We start from the raw sequence: 24,599 nt of genomic DNA, 5'->3' as shown, positions 1-24,599 counted from the left end.
AAAAGAAAAACAAACGTCACTGAAAAAATACATTTAAATAAAGTCGAGAACCTCAGACCACAATTTCACAGTGTGGATGCAAAACCAGAACAGATTCACAGGTGTGTCAGTGCCGGATTCACAAAAGACACAACAGGTGTCAAAGTCCTTTTTGTATATAAGAAGAAATGACGTAGCTGAATCTATGGAGCAGTCTGAAAGGGACTTCTCACCTTTTATTAGTGATATTTGAAGGTTAAAGTCCAGACTTTCTTCCAAGGATATTTTCCAAAACACCGTCCCAGTATGAAACTACAAACAGATTTTATGCACCGCAGACTCACAAAAGTCGGGATAAACAACAGGAAAATTAAAATTGATGTCTCTTAGCAACATAACAACTCGAGAGGGAATGGCATCGAAAACAGTAGAGAACTCTTAGACCAGTGGTTCCCAACCTGGGGGTCCAGACCCCCACAAGAGGTTGCTGGATCAATCAAAGACAATAATCTGTAACTTAACTATACAACATGTGTGGAGGGGTCCCACGTTGACTTTATTTTAAAGGGTCATAGGCCCAAAAGGTTGGTAACCACAGTTTTAGACCATGCAGAGTGTGATGTATGTATGTTGTTTAGAGATTTGTATGTTCTATATTTTACTCCCTCATTCATAGATTGAATTGCTGTCTCATTAATGACTCCTCCTGAGGCCCAGACTGGCCACTAGGAGCACGTAGACAAACCCTGCTGCCCTGCTGCCTGGGATGTCAGGGTGTCATTAAGATAAATCATAGCAACAACAACATGGGGCAACCACATTCATTCACTACTGTAGGCATGCAGCCCCTCCCTTCCATTGCTCTTGACTCGATAAGAAAAGAGGATCCATAGATCCATGGCTATTGTAACACCTTAATGATCCAACACATGTAGCCTTCTGTGTCAACATCATCGCCTGGAAACTTTACAGTCTGTGCGCCAAACATGGTGACACAGCGTTTTCCCCAAACATTATAACACATAAGCACAGAGCCTGAGCGTTTTTTACAGCACCTAACCCGACTGAACAAACAAAAACTATGCTGAGAAGTTGCTACCAACTTCTCTGTCCTGTCCTGTCCTGCCCCCCCCCCCCCCTTTCTCTTTCTTTCTTTCTTTCTTTCTTTCTCTCTCTCTCTCTCTCTCTCTCACTCACTCACTCACTCACTCACTCACTCACTCACTCACTCACTCACTCACACACACACACACACACACACACACACACTCTTAGTCACCTTACTGGTGTAAAGTGACTAAGAGTTTAACTCCTCCTCCTCCTCCTCGTCCTCCTCCTCTGATTGGGCTGGTTTGACTCGGAAGCGGGGTTTTCCTAAACAGTGTGGCGCGCTGAACCGCCCAGAGCCTCTGTCATCTGCTTAAAACACTGGGACGATCCGGCTGGTTAATATCTTCACAATGACAGTCGGTAGAGTAACTCCGGGCTTTGCATTGATGACGCTGATATTTTTATTTCGCAACTTATCGTCTGCTGAGACGGGTAAGTGAACGCTAACTAACACCTGAGCTGTTAAAGTTCACAATTGAAGAAGTTGTCAGCGTTGGTTGGTATTCATTTCAGGTCTGTAACGTCGCTATAATGTTAGATAATGCGGACAAGCTCTTGCTAACGTGTAGCGCGTCTTTACTTAAAACGCGGATTTTTTTATGCCTTATCTGAGAGTGAACGTCAAGATGACGGAGGGCGAGGGGGAAGCTGCTGCTGCTGCTTGAGGCTGGTGTGTTGCCCGTGCGTGCGCGCGCGAGCGCCTCCCTGTTCTAGTGTCTTTCTCTCTCTCTGTCTGTCTGAGAAACAGACAACAGTTGTTTCTCAGACAGAGAATGTCGCTCGACACTGACGCGAGAAGACGAGGCACCTACAACGGGAGACTCGTTCTCCCCTGCGGCCTCCGTCTACCCCCACCCCCACCCGTAGCGACATTTTACATTTGTTGAATTGTGTATTGATTCATAGGCTATTTCACGTGTAGTTAAATAGAAAGTAACAAGTAGTGTTTTGTTATTGAACTCTATAATGTGTATTTGATATAATTACTGGTGGAAAGTGACTAAGTAATAAGGCTACTTGTTCTTTACTTGAGTACTTGTGAGTATATTGCTTTCTAACCTTTTTGTCTTTTGACGTCTTACAAAAAGCAGTGTGTAGTCGGGGTCACATTTCACATGTCTATGAGTTGTTAACAGCTCCACCAAATAGTGATTTTTCCCTCTAAACTTCTCACATGCTTTCATTTCAATAAATGTTCAAATGATCCAATATTTCAGCAAAATCAAAGATTAGAGAAAAAGTCTAAAAACTGAAAACAGATTTGTGTATCAGAACTTTGTTTTTTCTTCTTTCCTCTCCCATTAATCATCTCACGACCCCTCAGATTTATCTGCTGACCCTTTGGAGGGGCCCGACCCCTAGGTTGGGAAGCACTGGACTAAACTAGCTAACTGTATATAAAGTAGTGTAAACTAGCTCCACCTCCAGCAGCTATATCATAGAGAAAAGTACCATTGTATCTTGATACGTTTCTTTTGTACTATGATTTGTACCAGTCCATATTTCATTTGTGCACCAAAGATTGAATGAATAGCTGGCACTGATTATATTAATTATCAAATATAAGGAATACACACATCAAAGTGTTTTAATATATGAGTGAAATAAACAGGTAACAGTTTAGAGTAATGTACAGTGTAGTTATTATTATTCCCAATTTACAGTGTATTTAATAATAATAATAATTAAAAAAGTACTTGTAGTATAAGTTCTCTATAAGCACCTACCAAACGCCAGATTGCTGCTCAGTACGTCATACATATACCTGTAATATTACAATATGTACCCATTACTCAAAAAAGTATCGTCAGTATAAATTCTCTTTTAATTCCCACATTGTTATGGCCTTATTCCATAACTTTACATCTTGTTCCCTTTACCTGCATGTATGTATTGATACTTATTTTACTGGTACACTGTTGGTACAAAAAATGACATTGTAAATTGGAAATGACTGTTGTACATTGCTGGCTGTAATCTAAAGCTTATCAATAAATACAATGCAAATGAAAACTTAAAAAAAAAAAAATAATAATGTTTGATATTAAGGTCTTATTTCCCCTACAGGCGTTCCCCTCATGAAGACACATACTTAAAAGTTGTTTCACATACAGACTTATCAATAAACATTCAAAAAAGACAAAAACAAACAACAGAAACAAAGTGTGACTCAGATACTTGTATTTGTGGACCAGGCGTCAGTACCCTACATTCTTCAGACCTTTTATAGAAGGGACCCGCGCACAGTTAATAATATAATAATAATAAGCCAGTTGTCCACTTGTGATCTGATCGCCTGAGATGCATTTTAAAACCAAGTGTAAACAGGTTCCTTGTCCTATTGTTTGGTGTCAGAGATATGACCCCTGGTTAGTGTGTGTGTGTGTGTTGAAATGTTGGAATGATGGCTGTCCTTCAGAGGTGTTCAAGCTGTGTTAATGTGTAATGTTTGTTTCTTCAGGAGAGTCTCGTGCCATTTGCCCGTCTCAGCCAATAGAGGTAGCACAAGGTGATGATGTCACTCTTCAGTGTCATCTGGACCCGTCGGTCGACGTGTCTGCTTATACGGCGGATTGGAAGAGAGTCGACCTCAACAAGGTGGTCTACTCCTATAGAAATAAACGGGATCACCATGATGCACAGATGGAGCGATACAGAGGCAGGACGACTTTCATCTACGAAGACCTGAGCAGAGGAATCCTGACGCTGCAGCTGTCGTCACTACAGCTGTCTGACAGCGGACCGTACAGATGTTTTGTTCCTAAACTGATGGCCAGCTGTGTCATTAACATCAGTGTTGGTGAGAAACCTGAATTTAAAACAGCGTTAATTCAAAAAACGTCATTACTCTCATTCTGTTGTTCTAAAGGATGTTAAAATTTTATTATTAGTGGCAGCCAGCATCTAAATCACTCAGTCACATGCTGATCTTTGTTAAAGGGCTACGCCACTGATTTAGTATCTTCACTTATAAAATGTAAGGAGACTCACAATAGACAGTTTTGTTTTTTAAAGAGTGGTCACAATCGAAGCAGCAGAGGCCGAGATATCCTCACTTTTAGTCCCAAATTTGTGTCAAGCTTCAAGAACTCAAGATCCTACATTTCCCATAATGCCAATTTTGAATGCAGGCTTTCTGTTATTAGTTTTTAGTCTCCAAGCCCAAATAGAGATAACTCTTATGATGTCATTACAGAGATACAGAAGATATAATACGACAGTTTTACAGGCTGAGTAGTAATCGCTGTGATGAGAATTGACCTTCACATGTAAAATAATGAAACTTAAGTTCAATTTGTTTTCCCTCCTAGCACAGATCTCGACCTTTTCAGTTCTATAGGATGTAAAACGAAAACTACGTATGAGCAAGAAAAATTATATTGTATGAGAAACAAAATAAAATGGGAAAATTTATCGAAACCGACATTATGACCTAATTCTAGTCATATAGGTGTTAATGCACCTGTAAGTGTGCACCAGTGATGAATCACATCGTGCTGTGTTCATTCATTCCAGACAGAAACAGTCAATGAATGAACGTTTAAACATGTTTTCTTGCTGTAATCATCCCTCCTGCTCATACTGATCATTAGAAGATCCCTTCATAATGACCTTACAATGTAATTGATGGGGGGGCAACAAGCCTGAAGCTTCCAAATGAGTCAAATCAAGTAGATATCTTTCAACGTTACGAGGGAATTTGATGCTAAAAAGTGAAAGAACATTTGAAGTGGATCTTTTTAACAGCCAGTATGAACAGGAGGAATGATTATAGTGAGGAAAAACCTCTTTTACTGTTCATATATATTGCACAGGTGTTCCTAACAAAGTGCTCACAGAGTGTATAACAGTAAAAGAATAATAGGATGATAATTTGTCATATTCAGGCTGTTTATCAGAGATACTGCTGATTTCTAGATGGTGACGAAATGGATAGTTTGGTTTTTATTTTAATTTTAAAGGAAATTATTGAAATATAAACATGTTTCCTCACAGACAAAATAGAGACAACAGCACCGTTTTAAAAACTTGTAGGTATTTAACCTCTTTAGACACATGCAGAGTGAAGCTCACAGCCAGGTCCCTTTGTCTGACTACTGTAAGATATTTCAGCCAGTGTTTTCTGACTACTGACATGTCTTTTTTTTTTAAAATTTTTTTTTTTAACAGTACCCAAAGACCAACAGAACAGGACAAACGGAGATGAATCCAGCCCAACTAGATTCCCACTGGCTGAGGTGACCGAGCCAGACGATCCCGGTAAATGACTTGAAATGCAGATGTTTCTTAATTATGGGGGTTTTGTGAAAATGTGCAGTTTAAGTGTGAACACCTATATAGATAGTAACATTTTCACACCATGAAGAGGTGTTCCAGTCGATTTGTCATGTGCTTGTGCTTCCAGCTTTTTCTTATCTGTAGATATTTTTTTATAAATACTCATCATTAGTAAGTATGTTTTTCTTCAATGTCTCCTCTCTTTAAATCCTGAGCCGCATGATAAAGATGAATTAGTAGAATGAAAAACATGATGTCGGGGGATTTAAATATCTTCTCTGATGTTCTTTCAGTTGGTGAAAACATGAAGACTACGACTGTCGCCATCGTCTTGTCCGTTGTTGTTGCTGCTCTCGTCTTTACCGTCGTAGTCGGTGTCCTGGTGAAACGTGGAACTATCCGTAAGTTACAAAACAAACTACTGCTGCTCAGCTTTTTATAATCAACATTTAAAGCTTCGCTCAATGATCAGTGTTAACAGGTTAGTTGTGGTTATTTGAGATTAGAGCAACACAAATCTTCTCATTGGCTTTTTGCTCTGAGTTTAGACCAAAGATTAAAGGATGAGTCTGGTGATTTTCCATATTTTTCTTATTGTCAACAAATCTCATGTTTGGATCCAAACCAACAATGAATTGATCTACTTACAAGTATTGTGTTTGTATCCAAAGCCTGACGTATCTTATTCCTCTGTGCCATGAAATGTTCCTTCATCATGAAGAGTTTGGTCAAATTAGTTTGTTTAGAAACGGTGATCAGGTTTAGAGTAGTTCCGGCTCATGCTCAGTGGCGTCTGCGTTACAAAGAACTTCTCTCCTTAGAGTTACTATCTTATAGCTGTTTTTACTCTTTGGTGCCGTTTCTAAACCAGCTATGGTAACCGCTCTCTGCAGGTAGAAAGGAACGTCCTTTTAAACGGCATGAATTCAATGTGTCACAAACTGGTTGTCATGTTCTCTCAGAGAATTGTCGGAGGGAGCGAGTAGCAAAGATGGCGCCAAACAACGTTCAAATGGAAAACCTGATGAACCGAGCAGCAGAAGAGGGTGAAGACCTGGACATCACTGTGAAAAACATCCAGCAAGAGCAAGTGTAGTGATGGTCAGCAGATTAGGTGCACTACACCTGTGATGCCACTAGGTGCTACTAAGGACTCTCTCTCTCTGGAGTCTCATTCTGACCAGAGCAGACACACTGAATGGCAGCACGTTTTCATTGTCTCACTAATCCTGTTTCAGGATACTTGTCAACACTGTCCCAAAGCTGTTCTAATTTTATTAACATACATATAGTGTTACTCTACTGGTAATAGAACTGTTATTTTAACTCTCTTTACTGGCTTCTATTGCAATACTGAATCAGATTCAATGTTCTTATATACTTGAAAGCACTTTAACTTTTCCTCAGTACAGTCCAGTTTGGTCTCTCAGGTTTTCTAAGTGTAACTAGAACAAGATCCAGATCAGATGAAAGTATTTATAGTTATATAATTATTTATAGTTGTTAGTTAATTGTGTCCATTTAAAACCAAACTGGAAACTGTTTTCTCTGGTGTCCGACGTCTTTTTGAGTGAATGTTTTTGTCTTTACTTTGTTTTCTTGTTGCGTTTTGATGTATTTTTATTAATTGTCTTGACTGTACTTTGTTTTTCTGCAGCATTTTAACATAAAGCTCTTTAAACTATAATGATTAGAATGAAATTGCCTTTACTTGTCTCACAATCACTGCCATTAATAAATGACTACTGTTTACCAATATTACTGTTGTTCTCATTATGTTTTTAGTCATTATTATTATAATTAAATGGTCTGTTTATTTTCTCTCTTCCCTCTAGAGTATCTAATGTACAGATTGTTCTGGTTTATTTGTTATATCTGTGTCTGAGATTTCACTCGCAGCATCTTTTGGGATTTGTCGGCACCTGCTGCAGATGTCATGAAAACCTCTCGCCTTGATTTGATCATGATGTTACTTATGACGTTCCTGAGATTGTTGCACTTTTAGTCAAATTGTTACGGGTGAGTTTTCATTGTTTTCTTTATACAATTAATAGATATGAGTCTGTTTCTCGTATTGATCGTCCAGGCTGTCCGCCGGAAAATGATACACATGTTTTAGAAGAGTCTTACTATAAAGAGTTTGACAGAGTGGAGGTGTCACAGTTTGAGTCATCACTGAGTCAAATCTGAACACACAGACATGATGAACATAGTTTTTAGATTCAGTGTGACTTACACTTTCGAGGATGTTATTTCCTCTGTTGTGCATTTCCAATAAACCTCCATGAATCCGCTTAGAAATAGTAATTTAAAAAAGAATTTGCTTGATAATTTCCTCATTTTTAAGTTTTCTTCAGTATAAAGTCATCCAGTCATGGTTGTCTGTGCACTCGACTACACTGCAAACAGCAGCTGATAATAGATAATTCAGCATATTTTTAATGGCGCCAATTTGCCAAAATGTTAAATATAGGCTAAAAGAAAAAAAAAACTGGCTTAAGTTGAAGCCCAGAGTTAACTCACTGAGACGGCATCTCCATGGCAACGGTATACTTCCTGTTTAATCCCCCAAAGCATCATGGGAACCAATCAAAGAGCCACCACGACCTGATCGAGTACTTCTAATAGGATCACAAACCCAGCAAAGCATCCCACCAGTGCCTACAGGCTGCAGTCTCATTGTAATCAATCTTTTATCCTGGCTCATTATATGCAGTTCCCATTACTAACATAAAGAAAGAGTTTCCTTTATATTTAAATGTCCTGTTCCCTAAATTTGTACTTGTGTTAAGAAAAGTGTTTTAATGTTGTAGCTGGTGCTGAAAGTACATCTCACATATTTGAAATTCTTAAAGATCCCCTCCAGACATGTTTGAAGACAAATAAAAGTACTCTGCTTGTAACAATGTCTGATATGGTTTTTATACAAAGAAAGTATAATTACCATCTCTTCCTTCTCCCTTGTTAATTGTGAATCTGCAAAAATATATTTATTATCAGAAGTTGAACTTCTTGGACACAACATGTCTCCTACTTCACTGTAAAGTCAATTCTAAGTGTTTGTGCACTGAAGGCTTCAACTTTCCACATCACACTTGTTGAAGCTGAATATCGAACCAGGATTGGCTTCAAACTAGTCGTGATGTCACAAATCATCGTTCGCAGGTACACGTGTGAAAAATCAGAGAAGCTCAAACATTCAACTGTAGGAACAAAAAGAAAAACATTTTTAGCAGATGAATGTGAAAAACTCAGCACAGAGAAGCTGAGATTTAATCTGTTGTGTCAGCGCTACGACAACAAAAGAGATCACAGTTTAAGTTAGAAATCAGATTTTATAAAATACAAAAGTGAATAAATAGAAAGGAAAAAGTGCTATAAATGGAATATAAAGTGTAAAAGATAAAAAACACATAAAACAAGATCACAAAAATAGAATAAACATTTCCACAAAGCAAAGGAAGAACATGAAAACACTGATTTAAAGACATAATATTGCACAGAATTAAATTAAGTTTGCCAGTTTATACATGATTTGTTCTACAGACAGAGTTCTGCAGATGAAATGACTCGACTACATCCATCAATCCGCCCCTCCCCTCCCCCCTCTGATGAATTAGAAGAGCAGACAGGATCGTTGATATTTTGCTCGTCTCTCATGACCTTCGGGTCCTCGTCTCCGTTTCCGTCGCTCAGGGTGTTCAGCTTTTCCGTCATCTCTGCTGTTTGCTTCCTTCTTCCTCTGAGCTCCTTCCAACATTTCACTGTGAGAACATGGAAACCAGTGAGTGACGGTTTCAGGACGTTAGCATAGACACACAAATACACATCTCAAACTGTTTTAGTGAAGCAGTGAACGTAGGGCTGCAACTAATGATTATTTTATCAATTAATCAATTAATTGTGTTTATAAAATGTCAAAAAACAGTGAAAAATGTTTATTTTCTATGATTTCTAAGCAGATTTATGGAGGTTTATTGGAAATGCACATCAGTGATGTCTCCTGTGTTCTTTTGGGGATAATTATACTCTCAGTTTTGAAACTACAGTTCCCATACTCCTCTGGGGATGTGGATGGATTCAGTGAGTTAGCTGCGAGCTACAACTTGAGCCTCATTTTTTTTTTTCCTTTTTGGCGCCATTAAAAATGTACAGAATTAGCTATTAGCAGCTCCTGTTTTCAGTGTAGCCACAGATATACAGACAACTACTTTAATACTGAAGAAAACTTAAACTGAAAGATTCTCAGGCCAGTTCTGAAGCGTTTTTATGATTTCTAAGCAGATTTATGGAGGTTTACTGGACATTCACATCAGAGATAATAATATCCTCGAACATGCAAGTCACACTGAAACTAGAAATATGTTAATTATGTCTGTGTGTTCAGATTTGACTGAGTTATGACTCAAAGGAGGATGTTTTGGACTCGTGGCTTCACTGTCAAACTCCATCTAACAGTTTGTGAACCTCTAAAACATCCTGTAGATGGAATAAAGGTGTCACTCAAATCTATTTATAATAAGACTCTGACTGCTGATCTGTTTCCTAAAACCTAAGATGACGTCCTCAAATGTTTGGTTTTATCCACAACCCAAAGATACTCAGTTTACTGTCATAAAGGAGGAAAGAAACCAAAAAATATAATAGTTGGCAGCTAATTGAGCTCTGGACGTTTCTTTTCACTGTTTTCTGATGTTTTATGAACCAGACAATTAATTGATTGAGATGAATCAATATTTGCAGCCGTATCACAGATAAACATTTTAAATTACTGATGATGAAATGACAGCAGCCTGAAATTTCTGACTTACTTCCACATTTCATCAGCAGTAGTAAACCAATACAAATGATGAAGCCGACAGCAGGAATAATGATGAGAAGGTGACTCCTTCCACCATCTGAAAAGAAAATCAGAAAGACATAATGTATCAACAACACAACAATTAATATTTAAAGAGCTGCTATGGTGTAAAACAATAAAAATGATGGATTAGGGTGATGGTGAGGTCTCCTGTGCTCTAAAATCTCTCTCTCCTTGGTCTTTTTAAGTTATTTAAAAAGCAGGACGCTGGAAGTGTGCTACAGCTAAGCTAGCCGCCTCCAGATACTCTGTGAGGAAACTTAGACACGATCTCGTCTGAAACATCCTTAAATCTCAACTGTGCAACAGCAGCTTCTTCCCCTTCGTTCAGGATCAGATAAATGAATCTGTGGAATATTTTTTTTTTTTTTTTAAAGGATGGGTTCACAAACAGCCGTCAGATGCTCTTATGATCAATGAAAGAGGTTTTTCCTCCTGTTTATACTGGATATTAAAAGATTGTGCTTTCAATGTAAGTGATGGAGGCCAAAATCCACAGTGTGTCCACACAGTCATTTAAAAGTCTTTGTGAAGCTTCTATGAGGCTTCAGCAGTCTGAGTTAGTCATATCAAGTGGATATCTGACACATTTACAGTCTTTTTAGCATTTTTGCACAGAAGGAGGACTGTGGATTTTGTCCCCCATCACTTCCATTGTAAGTACATTATGAAGGGATCTTCTAATGGTCAGTATGAACAGGAGGAATGATTACAGCAAGAAAAACATGTTTCAATGTTCATTTGGGCTCCTGACTGTTGATTCAAGGCACACTTGAAAAAATGTGAACCTGTCCTTAAAAGCTGAACCTTTCTTCACACCGTCACCCTCTGCAGCAGTGAAAGGGAACTTCAAAATATGTGATCCCACACCTAAGCTTCCCATCTTCATAAAACTCCCACAATCAAGGTAAAGGCTGCCAAAGAAACTGCACTTTCTCTGAGAATATTTTAATAATAAAGATATTTACCAGGATCATTTGGTTCAGTTGTTGTCTCCACTGGAAGTGGAGTTGAACTGAAATCTTGTGTTGGGTTGTTCTGGCCTTTCTGCACTGTTTCAGATGAGACAGAAATGACAGAATTTGTAAAACTAGTTGTCCAATTCACATCTTATTTGGGAACAAATTTCTTATATACAATATGGATTTAATCTCAGCTTGCTTACCGACTTTGAGGATAATATAACGATAGAGGTCCAGTTTTTTCACATAGCACCTGAATCTTCCACTATCAGACAGACGCACAGAGTGGAGCTGCAGGGTGACGTTTCCTCGGCTCAATCCTTCATGGAAGAGGGTTGTCCTGCCTTTGAACTCTTCCTTCTGGTCATTAAGATAGTCTCGTCCATGTCTATAAACATGGACAAGATTCGTGCGGTTGTCTTTACTCCACTCCACTAGTGAATCCTTCAAACTGACTTCGGCATCTTGTTGACACTCTAACGAGACGTCGTCACCTTCTTCTGCCTCTATGACCTGATCTGGAAAGAAACATTATAATTAGATATGCAACAATAACTTGGATTACTTTTGAATGGTGTTTTTAAATCCAACAATGCAACAATTCTTCAAATACTTGTGCTGCTCCACCTAATTTCACAGCAATTTAATACATTAGATGATGATTTTTAATTTAAACCTTCTAATCAGTTTTCTACGTGTGCACACGTGGTAGTTTGTTATTAACTAATTCATTCATTTATTAATGAAACAACTTATTAATTATCAAAATACTTGGCGATTAATATCGATCACCTAATATGCAGCTCTAGTGGGCACAAGTCCATACAGGTCATAATGCAATACAATAGAACACATCTCTAAATACTACCTGTGTAAATCTCATAACATCACTACGTCTGCAACCAACGATTATTTTCTCAGTTAATCATTTTTTCATGTGGTCTGTAAAATGTCAGAAAATTGCAAAAAAACGTCCTTGTGATGGACATTTGTATTTAAAGTAAAGTAAAGTAGCGTTAGCTTCAAGAGCTTACCAACACTGAGCTGAATAATACATCTGGCTTTCTGACCGGGAACAGAGCACATGTATGTTCTGCTAAAGTCTGCTAAATCTAAAGTCCAGATTGATGAAAATTACGAAAGTGAAAGTGTAGGGCTTAAATGAGGGATGTGAAATGTAAAGTTCAGTTTTCCAACCCCATCTTCATCCCCTTTACACACACGCGCGGCTGTCGCTGGAGTCTTCACCATAGCAACGGTCGCTGAGGATCATGGGTATGCTAATGTAGCTGCTTCCGCTACCGTACAAAACTGACAAAAATACTTGATTTCTAAACCAAAATTGCACGGTGTTTTGAATTTAGTTTTCTGGATTTTTGTTGGGAAACAAAAAAGGAACAGGTCACGTGATTTCGTTTTTGGTTTAAAATGAAAAAAGGAAAAAATCATGTGACTTCCGTTTTTGGTTTCAAACGCAAAAACGAATTGGCTGAATGTCCGCAGACCTGTGCAATATTCAATCCAAAAAGGAATAACGATAAAACGAATCGGCAAAAACCAAAAACGGGCCGGGTTTGATTGGTTTTTCATTATTTGATTCTGACACCAAAAACGTTTTTTTGTTTTGAAACAAATAACAGATTTACCGTTTTTTGGGTTTTTAATTACAAATGAATTACGAATTATCCGATGATACCTGGACCCCCTACTTACTCATTGGTAAATCTACATTTTAGCATTACTGATTGACAGCTATTTTGGCCACTTTTAGTGGGATTTTTCTTTATTCACCGAAGCAAATGCTGACTGCAGTTATGACTGTTAAGAATGGGATTGTAGTAAGTAAGGTGTCAACCTGGCAGTAAATGTACATTACAAGCTATAGTGTGTCGGTTAATAAATGCTAAAAAGTCATGTCTGCTGTTTCCCCAAGTGCTGGAAAAGTGAAGTGGGTTAGCTCCAAAGTTAGCAACAATGGGTTAGCCTAATGGCCACTTATACTTTTTATGGATTTAAAGATATCTTAAATTGAATTAAGACTTGGAGAAATAAAGCTTTAGATGTCTTGAAATAACATTTATCCTAGTCAAATTGTAATTGTAGATATCTCAATTACTATTCTGACTAGTGAGAATACTATTTTGACTAGGAGAAATGTTATTGCGGATATCTAAGATGTAATTGTGGATAGTCAATGAGCCCTTTTTATGTGAAAATGGCGTCCTATCAACCTGTCAACAGATCATGGATGTATAAAGAACTGGATACAGCGTCGGAGGTGGGGCCCCGGTCATTCCTATGAAAGTCGCTCAGTGGCGCATGAAGCCAAAAAAAAAAAAATCGACTTCCCGGTATGAAAGTACCCGGATCTAAAAAAATTATCCACTGATTTATGTCTCTTGCTTCAAAGCCTGTCGCTCTTCCTGTATCCAGTTCTCTTTATATATCCATTCAACAGATACCCACAATACATTTGTAATGCCACTATAGCTGATAGTGGCCTTTATATCATCCATTTCTGGGCGAATAGCCGCTGTGTTGACAATTTCACTAAACCTCTTTCAAGTAATTTCTAAAAAAGTTAGTGTCTTCTTTAGCTCTGAACTGATAACAAAACTCCACAGAGTTGTTGTCTGGCGGATGTTTAGCTATCCGAGGCTAATGCTAACGCTAAACTAGCATCTTAAACCAAATCAGCTGCTCGGTTAATGCAGGCTGAGAGCTAAGTGTCAGACAGCAGGACTCTAGTTACACATTTACAACAACATCGACACAAAAGTGATGAACTGTGATAGCGACACTCCCCTGTTCTGAGTATAAACGCATTTTAGGGGGCAGTAACAGTTAAATGGCCTGATATTTCCATTTCAGGCTCAACCTCTTTCTGTTCATTTTTACGAAAGTTAAAGTCTTCTTTAGCTCTGACCTGATAACAAAGATGTCCGTTTTCAAATCCGCGGCGTCCATTTCTGACTCAGGCCTCAGGTTGCTCACAGCGGCCTGTAGGAAGCTGGAGTCGGGCTCAGCGATCAGGTCGGAGCTCGGTCGCGATTGAAGTAATGTCCACAGCTCAAACTCGCTCCAGAGCATCTCGTATATGTTAGAAACCGATATTCGCGTTAAGTTTGGAGAAAGTGCGCAATGAAATTATAGTTTTAGAAAAATTAAGCAGGAGCACGGCTGAACACGTCTGACTGCCGGCTCACTAGCGCCCCCTACCGTTTCTAACACAGACTTTTAAAGTTTCTAAAGCAGTAAAAAAAAAAAAAAAAAAAAAATCACCACCACAACCGCACACAACGTTGACTGACAGTTTCTGATAAGAGCAGTGAACAGATCGCTGACAATTGATGCAGATGTCATGAGGACCTCTTGTCTTAATTTAATAATGAAGATGGGACTCATGGCGGCCCTGAGTATTTTGCAGTTTACTGTAATTGTCGGTAAGTTTTAATTGTTTGCTTTACTGAATATAATGGATATGAGTGTCTGTCGTATTGAACATCTGAAAAAATGAAGGAGACATTTACAGTTTTAAACGACATTTTATATCACGTTTTGAGCTTTCGGGAGACATTGTGCATCCATAGTCTACATTTCAGCGTGTCCATTCAACTTTTTTTTTTTTTTTTTTTTTTTAACTGCTTTAGAAACTTTAAAAGTCTGTGTTAGAAACGGTAGGGGGCGCTAGTGAGCCGGCAGTCAGACGTGTTCAGCCGTGCTCCTGCTTAATTTTTCTAAAACTATAATTTCATTGCGCACTTTCTCCAAATTTAACGTGAATATCGGTTTCTAACATATAGGAGATGCTCTGGAGCGAGTTTGAGCTGTGGACGTTACTTCAATCGCGACCGAGCTCCGACCTGATCGCTGAGCCCGACTCCAGCTTCCTACAGGCCGCTGTGAGCAACCTGAGGCCTGAGTCAGAAATGGACGCCGCGGATTTGAAAACGGACATTTTTGTTATCAGGTCAGAGCTAAAGAAGACTTTAACTTTCTTAAAAGTGAACAGAAAGAGGTTGAGTCTGAAATGGAAATATCAGGCCATTTAATTGTTACTGCCCCCTAAAATGCGTTTATACTCAGAGCAGGGTAATGTCGCTATTATAGGTCATCACTTTTGTGTCGATGTTGTTGTAAATGTGTAATTAGAGTCCTGCTGTCTAACACTTAGCTCTCAGCCTGCATTAACCGAGCAGCTGCGCCCCTTTAAGATACAGGTTTAGCGTTAGCATTAGCTTCAGATAGCTAAACATCCGTCAGACGAGTCTGTGGAGTTTTATCAGGTCAGAGCTAAAGAAGACTTTAACTTTTTAAAAAGTGACTTGAAAGAGGTTGAGTCTGAAATTGTAAACACAGCGGCTATTTGCTCAGAAATTAATGATATATGATATATATATATCTTTATAAATCCATGGATATAAAGGCCACTATCCGCGACACGGAAATTGCAACATCTGGTAGGGACTTTTCCGGACTTTTCGTGTGTTTGTTTCTTTCTTATTATTATTCTTTATTAATACGCCACTTCAACCCTAAATTTGACCCCCTAAACATGCTCAAAAACTCACCAAATTTGGCACGCACATCGGGTCTGGTGAAATTTGATAAAAATGTAAAAATTAACCCCCAAAGTGCCAAAATGTGCTCGAGAGCGCCACCCATGTATCTAAAACGGCCGCCACGGCCCGTAGGAATGTCGTAGAGAGATCGAACCAAAACTCAATTATTCGTCTCATCAAGACCTACAAATCATACGCTGACACCCCTGACCTAAATCCAACAGGAAGCCCGTAGTGTGCTCATCAAAGTACGACTTTGTGCCAATTTTGGACCTTGAATAAACGCTATCTCCTCCGAGGGCGTTAATGGTATCGGCTTCAAACTTTAATACATGACTTGTCACACTGTGCTGAACAATAGTTATTAAAAACTTTGTAATAACTCGAACAATTTAGATCAAGTAAGCTCTGAAAGTTGTAGTGCCACATTGCACCTTACAATGTAAACCAATGGGGAGGCAATCTCAGGGCATGGACTTTGTGCCAAACTGGGTCGTCTGACGTCTAAACTATAAGTCTGACCACTTTCAAACCTGTATCAATGGATTCACGACGAAAATTTCTACAAAAAATGTGATTTTTAATGTAAGATTTGGACAAAGTCATGGGATTTATGAGGATAATTCACAAGAAGAGTACTCTGAAATCCTTCTCTCCAGCTGAGAGGGAGAGAGAGAGAATGGGAGGGGGGGGATGGGTAAAGTCAGACCTGTCAGCCCAGGTCTGAAAACATCTACATGCCTGTGACAGAAGCCCTTGGACTGCGCCACATTCCAGTTACTTAGTGTTTCTACACATCCGACAGCAGTGTTCAATCCTTACTTTTAGGAGTACATGTGCTCCTAAATGAAAAAAATTAGGAGCCCACATATAACTTTAGGAGCACACTGAAAAATGTTCAAGTAACAGTTTCTTAAAGAAAACAATTCATTACATACATATTTACAATTTATCACATACATATTTAAACTCTTTGTGTGTGTGTGTGTGTGTGTAAATCACAATTTATGTTGTTTTTAGGGGTGCTCGATCATGGCGAAAATCATAATCATGATTATCTTGTTCAATATTGTATCACGATTATTTAACACGATTACTTTTTGTCAGTGTCAGTCTGCCACTCATTTTTGCCAGTTGCCGATGTTGATGTATGCACACATTTTTTCCACTTGGCTGAGGAGACTATTATACATGCAATCATATATTGTACTAACGATCAAGAAAGACTATAGCCTATATGAGGGAAGAATTTTAATGCTGAGCTACTGAACTCCAGTCTTCCTAAGTTCTTCCTTCATATATTGTCTTTCTTGATCATAGTATAATCTATGCTTACATGCATAATAGCCTCCTCAGCCAGCTGGTAAAAATATGTGCAGATATCGGCAGTCAGCAATCGTCCACAATGAGTTGGAAATGTCAGCATATCGGATATCGGCAAAAATCCAATGTTGTGCACCCCTAGTTAAAAGTCTTTACATTCCTAAAAATAGACTTGATGAAAATTAGGAAATTAATTTGTTTTACACACAAACTCATTAAGGGTTTTCAATTTACTAATTGAAATTCAAGTGAATGGGCCCAAAACTTGCATGATTTTTATGACACAGGTGTGAGCAAGGCAGCCATGTCTCACCCTGCAGAAAATTCTCATCCTTATACTGTTGAGATTTGATGTTTCGCCATGACAGAGGAAGTTGCTAGAACTTTATTGTAAATGCTCCAGTCTGCACCAAACTTAACATGTTTGATAAGACTCCCAGCCTGAACACGTCTATATATATATTCCATCAGTGATGCAAACTGGCTGAATAGCGCCCCCTACGAAATTTCTGTAAAGCAGCCCCAACAGCGGGCAAAATAGTGGACAAAGGAAGTGATGTTTATCTCCTTCTTGCACTGTCTGAAAACAGCCCGGGTCTGAAGACATCCGTATGCCCGTCACAGAAGCCCTTCGATTGCGCTGCACCCCGACGTGCGCAAGGGTGCGAAGGCCCGTTCAGCGCTGCTTGCAGCTTTAATTTATTAGGAAACACAAAATTAGGATTCATCATTCATCTGACTGATTCATCAATAAATCAAACTGTTGTCTTGATTTGGCTTTAAGTTTGAGCAAATTAATTCCCCATAAATCAGTTTTGTTATTGTGTTATATTACTAACATTGATCTATATTCAGGACCATATAGACACTGTGAGAATCCAGATGTGTTTTGAAGATAGAGACTGATTGGTCCATCTATCATCCATAAGGCCTACGTTTATTTATGTGTTTATAAATAAATATTAACAATATTTATTTACAGTTACAATTTATGTGCAGTCAGTTCATTTCAGCTCAGTGTAGAGAAATACAACCGCCATCAACACCATGTATTGTATCCATGACATGGAGCTCGTTTGAACTACTTTATACAGTTAACTAGTTTAGTCCAGTGGTTCCCAACCTAGGGGTCGGGCCCCTCCAAAGGGTCAGCAGATAAATCTGAGGGATCGTGAGATGATTAATGGGAGAGGAAAGAAGAAAAAACAAAGTTCTGATACACAAATGAGTATTTACTATTCAGACTTTTCTCTAATCTTTGCTTGTTCAATGACATTTTGGATAATTTGACCTCTTTGGGGCTCAAACAGTAAAATTAAATGATCTAAGATGTTTAGAGGGGAAATGTGTTTTTGGTGGAGTTGCTAACAACTAACAAACATCTGAAACATGACAAGGAGACACAAGTAGACACTGCTTTTCTGTGAGGGATCATAAGTCAGACAGGCTGTGAACCACTTATTAATAAAATCATGATCTTTAATGATGCGTTGTTTGTTTTTAAGTAAAAGTAACTGTAAGCTGTCAGATTAATCTACAGCAGTAAAACGTACAATCATCCCCTCTGACATGCGCTGGAGTGGAAGTATTTGGACTTTTTGTCTAATCTTTGAATTTTGATAAAATATTGTCTCGTTTGAACGAGTACTTCAAAATCGTACTTGAGTAAATGTACTTACAGACAGAATTATTGTATTTGATGGCTTTACACTGTAGAGGTGTTAGTTATCATTTCCATTGATCCAAGGCAATCATCAGTAAATGATTTGGAGGAAAGTTTCCCAGATAACAGTGTGGATCTGACACTGAAGTACAACAAGCGATTTGAAGACATCAGAACTTGACAAACGATTAATTTATTGAGCTGTTTCTTCATGAAATGGAAGGAAACAGCAAAATGGACTTTATTTAAATGTTTTAAAACAACCTAAATGTTATGTTTGTTTCCTCAGGAGAGTCTCGTCTCAATTGCCCAACTCCGTCAATAAAGGTAGCAGAAGGTGATGATGTCACTCTTCCGTGTCATCTGGACCCGTCAATCGATGTGTCTGCTTATATAGCAGATTGGAGCAGAGTCGACAATGGCGAAGTGGTCTACTCGTATAGAAATAAACGGCACAACCATGATGCACAGATGAAGAGGTACAGAGGCAGGACGACTTTCAACCTTGATGGGCCGAGCAGAGGAGACCTGACACTGCAGATCTCCTCAGCACAGCTGGATGACAGCGGACCGTACAGATGTTTTGTTCCTGAACTGGGGATCAGCTGTGATGTTAACGTCAGTGTTGGTGAGCAACCTGCATTTAATACTGAACAGATCATTTTAGGTTTTTTTATTCACTTATATAATGAAAATGCAGAAAAAGGTAGAATTCTGTTTTTACATTTAAGACATTTTTTCATTTAAAAAAGCACTTCAACAGTTTTGTATCTCATTTGAAACAGTACCAAAGGACCAACAGAACAGGACAAAGAGAGGTGGTGACATCACTACAACTAGACCTCCAGTGGAAGATGTGACCAAGTCAGACCATCATGGTAAATGTCTTTGAGTTGATCCAGAAAACAACAGTTTCTTTGTCACACTTTCTTTCTCTTTGAGTGCATGATTACAGGATAACATTAAGTTATATGGCACTCACACAGTCAACGGTAGCTTTCACATTTATTAAATGTGACACATTGTATTTTGGTGTTTTTAACAGAAAGTCAGTACCATCAACACTATTTTCTCCTTCCATTGTGATTTTCTTTTTTGAGGGCACTATGAAGCGGATAAATTTCCACTCTATTAATCGATGAGTCGTTTGGTCTAAAAAATGTCAGAAAATGGCAAAAAGTGTCTATCACTGTTTCCCAAAATGAGCCCTTCAAAGATGGGTTCACAATATTTGTAGCTTGCATGTTGTGGATTTTGGCCTCTATCACTTACATTGAAAGCACATTTGAAGGATCTTTTAATATCTAGTATGAACAGGAGGAATGATTACAGCGAGGAAAACCTCTTTCACTGCTCATATGGAAAAACTGTGAATATGTCCTTTAATGTTGGAAGGAAAACTGCATCACCTTGAGCTTGACCTTCTTCTCAACTAAATATCTTCTCTGATGTTCTTTCAGTTGGTGAAAACATGAAGACTACGACTGTCCTCGCCATCGTCTTGTCCGTTGTTGCTGCTCTCGTCTTTACCGTCGTTGTCGTTGTCCTGGTGAAACGTGAAACTATTCGTAAGTTACAAAACAAACTACTGCTGCTCAGCTTTTTATAATCAACATTTAAAGCTTCGCTCAATGATCAGTGTTTGCAGGTTAGTTGTGGTTAATTGAGATTAGAGCAACACAAATCTTCTCATTGGCTTTTTGCTCTGAGTTTAGACCAAAGATTAAAGAGAAGATAAGAGAAGTTTTTTGAACCGGAGACGCCACTGAGCATGAGCTGGAACTATGGCAAGCCGTTATAACATTTAATGGAACCACACTCCTATCTGTAATAACATCTTAGATACCCAGAGTAGCATATCTCCCGGTCAAAAGAGTATTCTCACTAGTCAGAATGGTAATAAACATTCTTACTAGTAGAAATTGTATTTCAAGATATCTACAACTTTGATTGAACCAGTCAAAAATAAATTTAAGATATCTAAAAATCTTTAAAAAGTATAAGTGTCCATTTTAACATTTAATAGCTCGACTGGATATTTATTACAGATATCTGTTATTCAATTCTTCCCAGTCAAAATGAACATTTCAGATATCCCCAATGAAATTCTTACTAGGACACATGACGTCACTTTTGCCATTCATGTGTATTGGGCTTTCAATTTCAGATATCCACAATTACATTTACATTTATACAATTCTTACTAGGAGAAACTCTCATTTCAGATATCTACAATCCAATTCTTACTAGTTATAATTCTAATTTCACATATCGAGAATGAAAAAAACTCTCCAGATATACAGAATGTTGAACATTGAACATTCATTTTGACTAGTAAAAATGTCATTACAGATATCCACAATTACAATTTTACTAGGAAAAATACAAATGTGGACATCTGTATAAATATTGTGGATATCCATAAGTGTAATTCTTTCTGTCCAGGATGTGGTTTTAGATATCTGAAATTGTAACTGACGTAGATGACGTAGTGGGTGACGTAATGAGAGTTGGGCGGTGCTTTTTTTTTTTTTTTTTGTGCTCACTTTCCAGCTTCACAGTAACTAAAATATGTTTCTGAAAACATTTGATGTGAGAAACAGGCAACGCAGTAACAGAATCTTGATTGATATTTGATCAGCACTGCCTAGTTTGACAGTTTGAGCTGATCAATCAGTAACGATCATCTCTGAGTTCAGGGCATGCGTAGTGCGACATCTAGTGGCCACTTTTGGCTTTTACCAAAAGCAAATGCCGACTTCAATGCACAGTGTGAAGTAGCAAGGGATCATGGGAGTTGTTGTCTTTGTCGTTAAATAACCAGCTTCACTGGGATAGGATTACTCCAGTGTTCATCATTCGGGATGTTTTTACTGGGAGCCGAATTACCCGCAGAGGTCTCCTCCTCTCCAGAGCAAACGTACACGCAGAAATTGTTCAAAACGCTGAATAAAACTGTTTCACCTAAAAAAATTAATGTTTCTCCGACGATGTTTGGCGAGCACCGGACTTCCTGGAGGGGCTGTTAGCCGAGCTGCTGCTAACGTTTGTCCAGTTTATTTCTCTGATAACTTAAGATCCAGACGTCCAATGACTAAAATCCTTCTTCCGGCTAAAAGATATAGTTAAAAACCACCTAAATTTATCATGAAAACGTGGCTTAAAATTGAATAAAAGCCAATATAACAGTTTGTGTGGAACAACCACAACGCCGATGTATTATCTTGTATGTGTGTAAGTTACTCTTTGGTAGACGCCATTGTAGCGGACAAACACAGCGCCGCCGTATGTATCTTGTGCCTGTTTACTCTTTGGTAGAGGAGGTATGACGCCATCGACAGGCGACCAAATGAAACCGTTACTTTGATTAAATGACAGATTTCTCTGAGTTTGAAACTTGTTGGAAACATTTGAGATAATGTAAGTACACAACTCAACAACATATATAACATAGTTATAGTTGTTTTTAGACATTTTAATGTGGAATAATTACATATTATAGCTTTCAGTTATGACTAATAAGAATTTTATTGTAGATATCTGAAATGTAATTGTGGACTTCTGAAAATGAAAGCCCAATACACACGAATGGCAAAAGTGACGTCATGTGTCCTTGGAAGAATTTCATTGTGGGCATCTGAAATGTTAATTTTGACTAGGAAGAATTGAATTACGGATATCTGCAATAAATATCCAGTCTAGTAATTACATGTTAAAATGGCTTGCCATATGTTCCTTCATCATGGAGAGTTTGGTCAGAAATGGTTGTTGTTGTTGTTGTTGTTGTTGTTTAGAAACGGTGATCACATTTAGAGTAGTTCCAGCTCATGCTCAGTGGTGTCTGTGTCACAAAGAACTTCTCTCAGAGTTACTATCTTATAGCTGATTTTACTCTTTGGTGTAAACCAGCTATGGTAACCACTCTCTTCATAATGAAGGAACATGTCAACCAGTGCAGCTCTGTGGCTCATTTACGTGTTTTTAATAGTTTTTGGACAACAACAGAGGTCTATGGCACAGAGGAATAAGATATATCAGGCTTTGGATACAAACACAATACATGTTAGTAGATCAGTTCATTGTTGGTTTGAAAAATATAGAAAATTGCCAGCCTGTAAAGGACGGGTTCACAGTTTCTCAAGTTTTAAACCAACAGTCAGGAGCCCAAATGAACATTGAAACCTGTTTTTCTTGCTGTAATCATTCCTCCTGTTCATACTGACCATTAGAAGATCCCTTCATAATACACTTACAATGGAAGTGATAGGGGACAAAATCCACAGTCCTCCTTCTGTGTAAAAATGTATTTAAAAGTTTATCTGAAGCTAATATGAAGCTTCAGTGTCCAAATGAGTTAAATCAAGTAGATATCTTTCAACGTTACAGTCTTTTTAGTGCCAAAGTCCCTCTTTTTGTTACTATACTTCCACTGCAGCTCAACAGGGAAACACTGTCCGAGGAAACACAAAGAGGGAAATTGATGGTAAAAAGACTGTAAATGTGTAACAGCATGAAGTGTCACAAACTGCTTTTCATGTCCTTACAGGGAAATGGATGAGATCCCTCAGAAGAAGGAGGAAGCAGAAAGAGAAAGCAAACGGTTCTGAACTGAAAGATTTGGGATCTCCATCAAAAGAAGATGACAAGGATCCGGATGGTCCTACTGCAAACGGCTTGATCAGTAACGAGCACTAGCATTAGTACTAGTGATGGTCCAGTCTTGTCTCTGTATACAACACTTACAGTCCTGAGAACTTAAGTGCAAGATTGTAAGTGTGTCCCACATTTGATGCACACTTCAAAGCAGCATTCCCATTGGTCAGTTACTTTTAGAGGGACAGGTGGTACAAAACTGTAGAAGTCAAAACTGAAAAAAGAGAAATCCCGATCAGAGAAAGAAAATTGGAGAATTTAGTAATCAAGTGTTGTGTAGTTTTATTGTACGTTTTGCCTTTTTCTGTCATTTCTGACTGGAATTTTTATGCACTTTCAATTGAATTTCTTTAGTTTGATTCTCAGGGGATTTTGTTTAATTATTAGGAAACAAATCTGGTCCCATAACTTTGACGGTGTGCAGCTGGACCATCAACATTCAGCAAGTCCATGTCTGACAACTCATGATTCATGTCACCTCCCTCTGTGTACAGACCCTGTAAAAAAAATGCATATATATATTTATACACATTTATATTTGTTATTTGTATTCTGCTAAAACACTGATCCAAAAACATGAATGTTGGGTGAACTTTACTACGTATTATGTGAATGATTGTATATGTAAATGTTAGAATTAGAGGATGGATGAATTATTTGTTTTTGTTGCCTTATTTTGTGTGTGTGTGTTTATTATCTCTTCTACTGTTTCATATGTTACAAACATAAAGTCCAATTTGATACAAAACTGATCTCTGGTTTTATTTTGTTCCTCGTTGGTCATCATAACTCACTGTAACAGCAGCTTAAATCCACATTACAGGTCTGTTACAAAAGAAAACCTTGAGTAAGACTTACTCTGGTGTCAGAAATATGTGGTGGTAGCAGTACTACTACTACTACTACTAGTAGTAGTGTTGATGGGTGAAGTCTCTGGCACTAAATGGCCGCCACATGATAAACCCTTTTAGGTAACATTAGCCGTCCTTTGGCACCAAACACAGAATGCACAATACTCAAGTCCTGCATCAAAAACTCACCCTGAAGAATACGACTGCTAAAGAAAAAACTGTACATACATCAGTACAGTACTGAATGATGGTAACATTTGAAGTGGTCTAAAGATGTACTCTCGTCTAGTTTAAACTGAATCTAAGCATCATATTTACTGTAGTTCTTCCTGTTAAATCTGGATCTGAATGTCTCAG

General features: G+C 38.2%; 1 protein-coding gene and 1 long non-coding RNA gene across 6 annotated transcripts; one reads left to right on the top strand and one right to left on the bottom strand.

Moving 5' to 3' along the window:
- The first annotated feature begins 1,376 nt into the window (after positions 1-1,376).
- On the top strand, positions 1,377-24,143 carry LOC121882877. 3 transcript variants are annotated; one of them, XM_042391380.1, is made up of 5 exons: positions 1,377-1,521; positions 3,551-3,889; positions 5,260-5,349; positions 5,661-5,768; positions 23,285-24,143. In XM_042391380.1, the coding sequence occupies exons 1-5, from the start codon at positions 1,440-1,442 to the stop codon at positions 23,431-23,433; spliced, it is 768 nt and encodes a 255-aa protein (XP_042247314.1). In that variant the 5' UTR covers positions 1,377-1,439; the 3' UTR covers positions 23,434-24,143. The 3 variants fall into 3 exon arrangements, with proteins under 3 accessions (XP_042247314.1, XP_042247324.1, XP_042247310.1); XM_042391390.1 differs by lacking the exon at positions 23,285-24,143 and adding an exon at positions 6,330-7,125; XM_042391376.1 differs by lacking the exons at positions 1,377-1,521; positions 3,551-3,889; positions 5,260-5,349; positions 5,661-5,768 and adding exons at positions 14,529-14,633; positions 19,028-19,366; positions 19,524-19,616; positions 20,199-20,306.
- Positions 9,098-14,394, bottom strand: LOC121882894. 3 transcript variants are annotated; one of them, XR_006092180.1, is made up of 5 exons: positions 14,117-14,394; positions 11,394-11,708; positions 11,197-11,280; positions 10,179-10,265; positions 9,098-9,131 (listed from the first exon to the last, which is right to left on the bottom strand). It is a non-coding gene; the product is annotated as an uncharacterized LOC121882894 (long non-coding RNA). The 3 variants fall into 3 exon arrangements; XR_006092182.1 differs by having other exon boundaries at positions 11,394-11,703; XR_006092183.1 differs by lacking the exon at positions 14,117-14,394 and adding an exon at positions 12,225-12,380 and having other exon boundaries at positions 11,394-11,703.
- Positions 24,144-24,599: the final 456 nt, after the last annotated feature.

This window comes from Thunnus maccoyii, chromosome 2 (genome assembly GCF_910596095.1).
Source record: "Thunnus maccoyii chromosome 2, fThuMac1.1, whole genome shotgun sequence".
Lineage (NCBI taxonomy): Eukaryota > Metazoa > Chordata > Actinopteri > Scombriformes > Scombridae > Thunnus > Thunnus maccoyii.
Note: the sequence above shows the minus strand (reverse complement) of the source record. Positions and strands in the feature narration are given on the sequence as shown.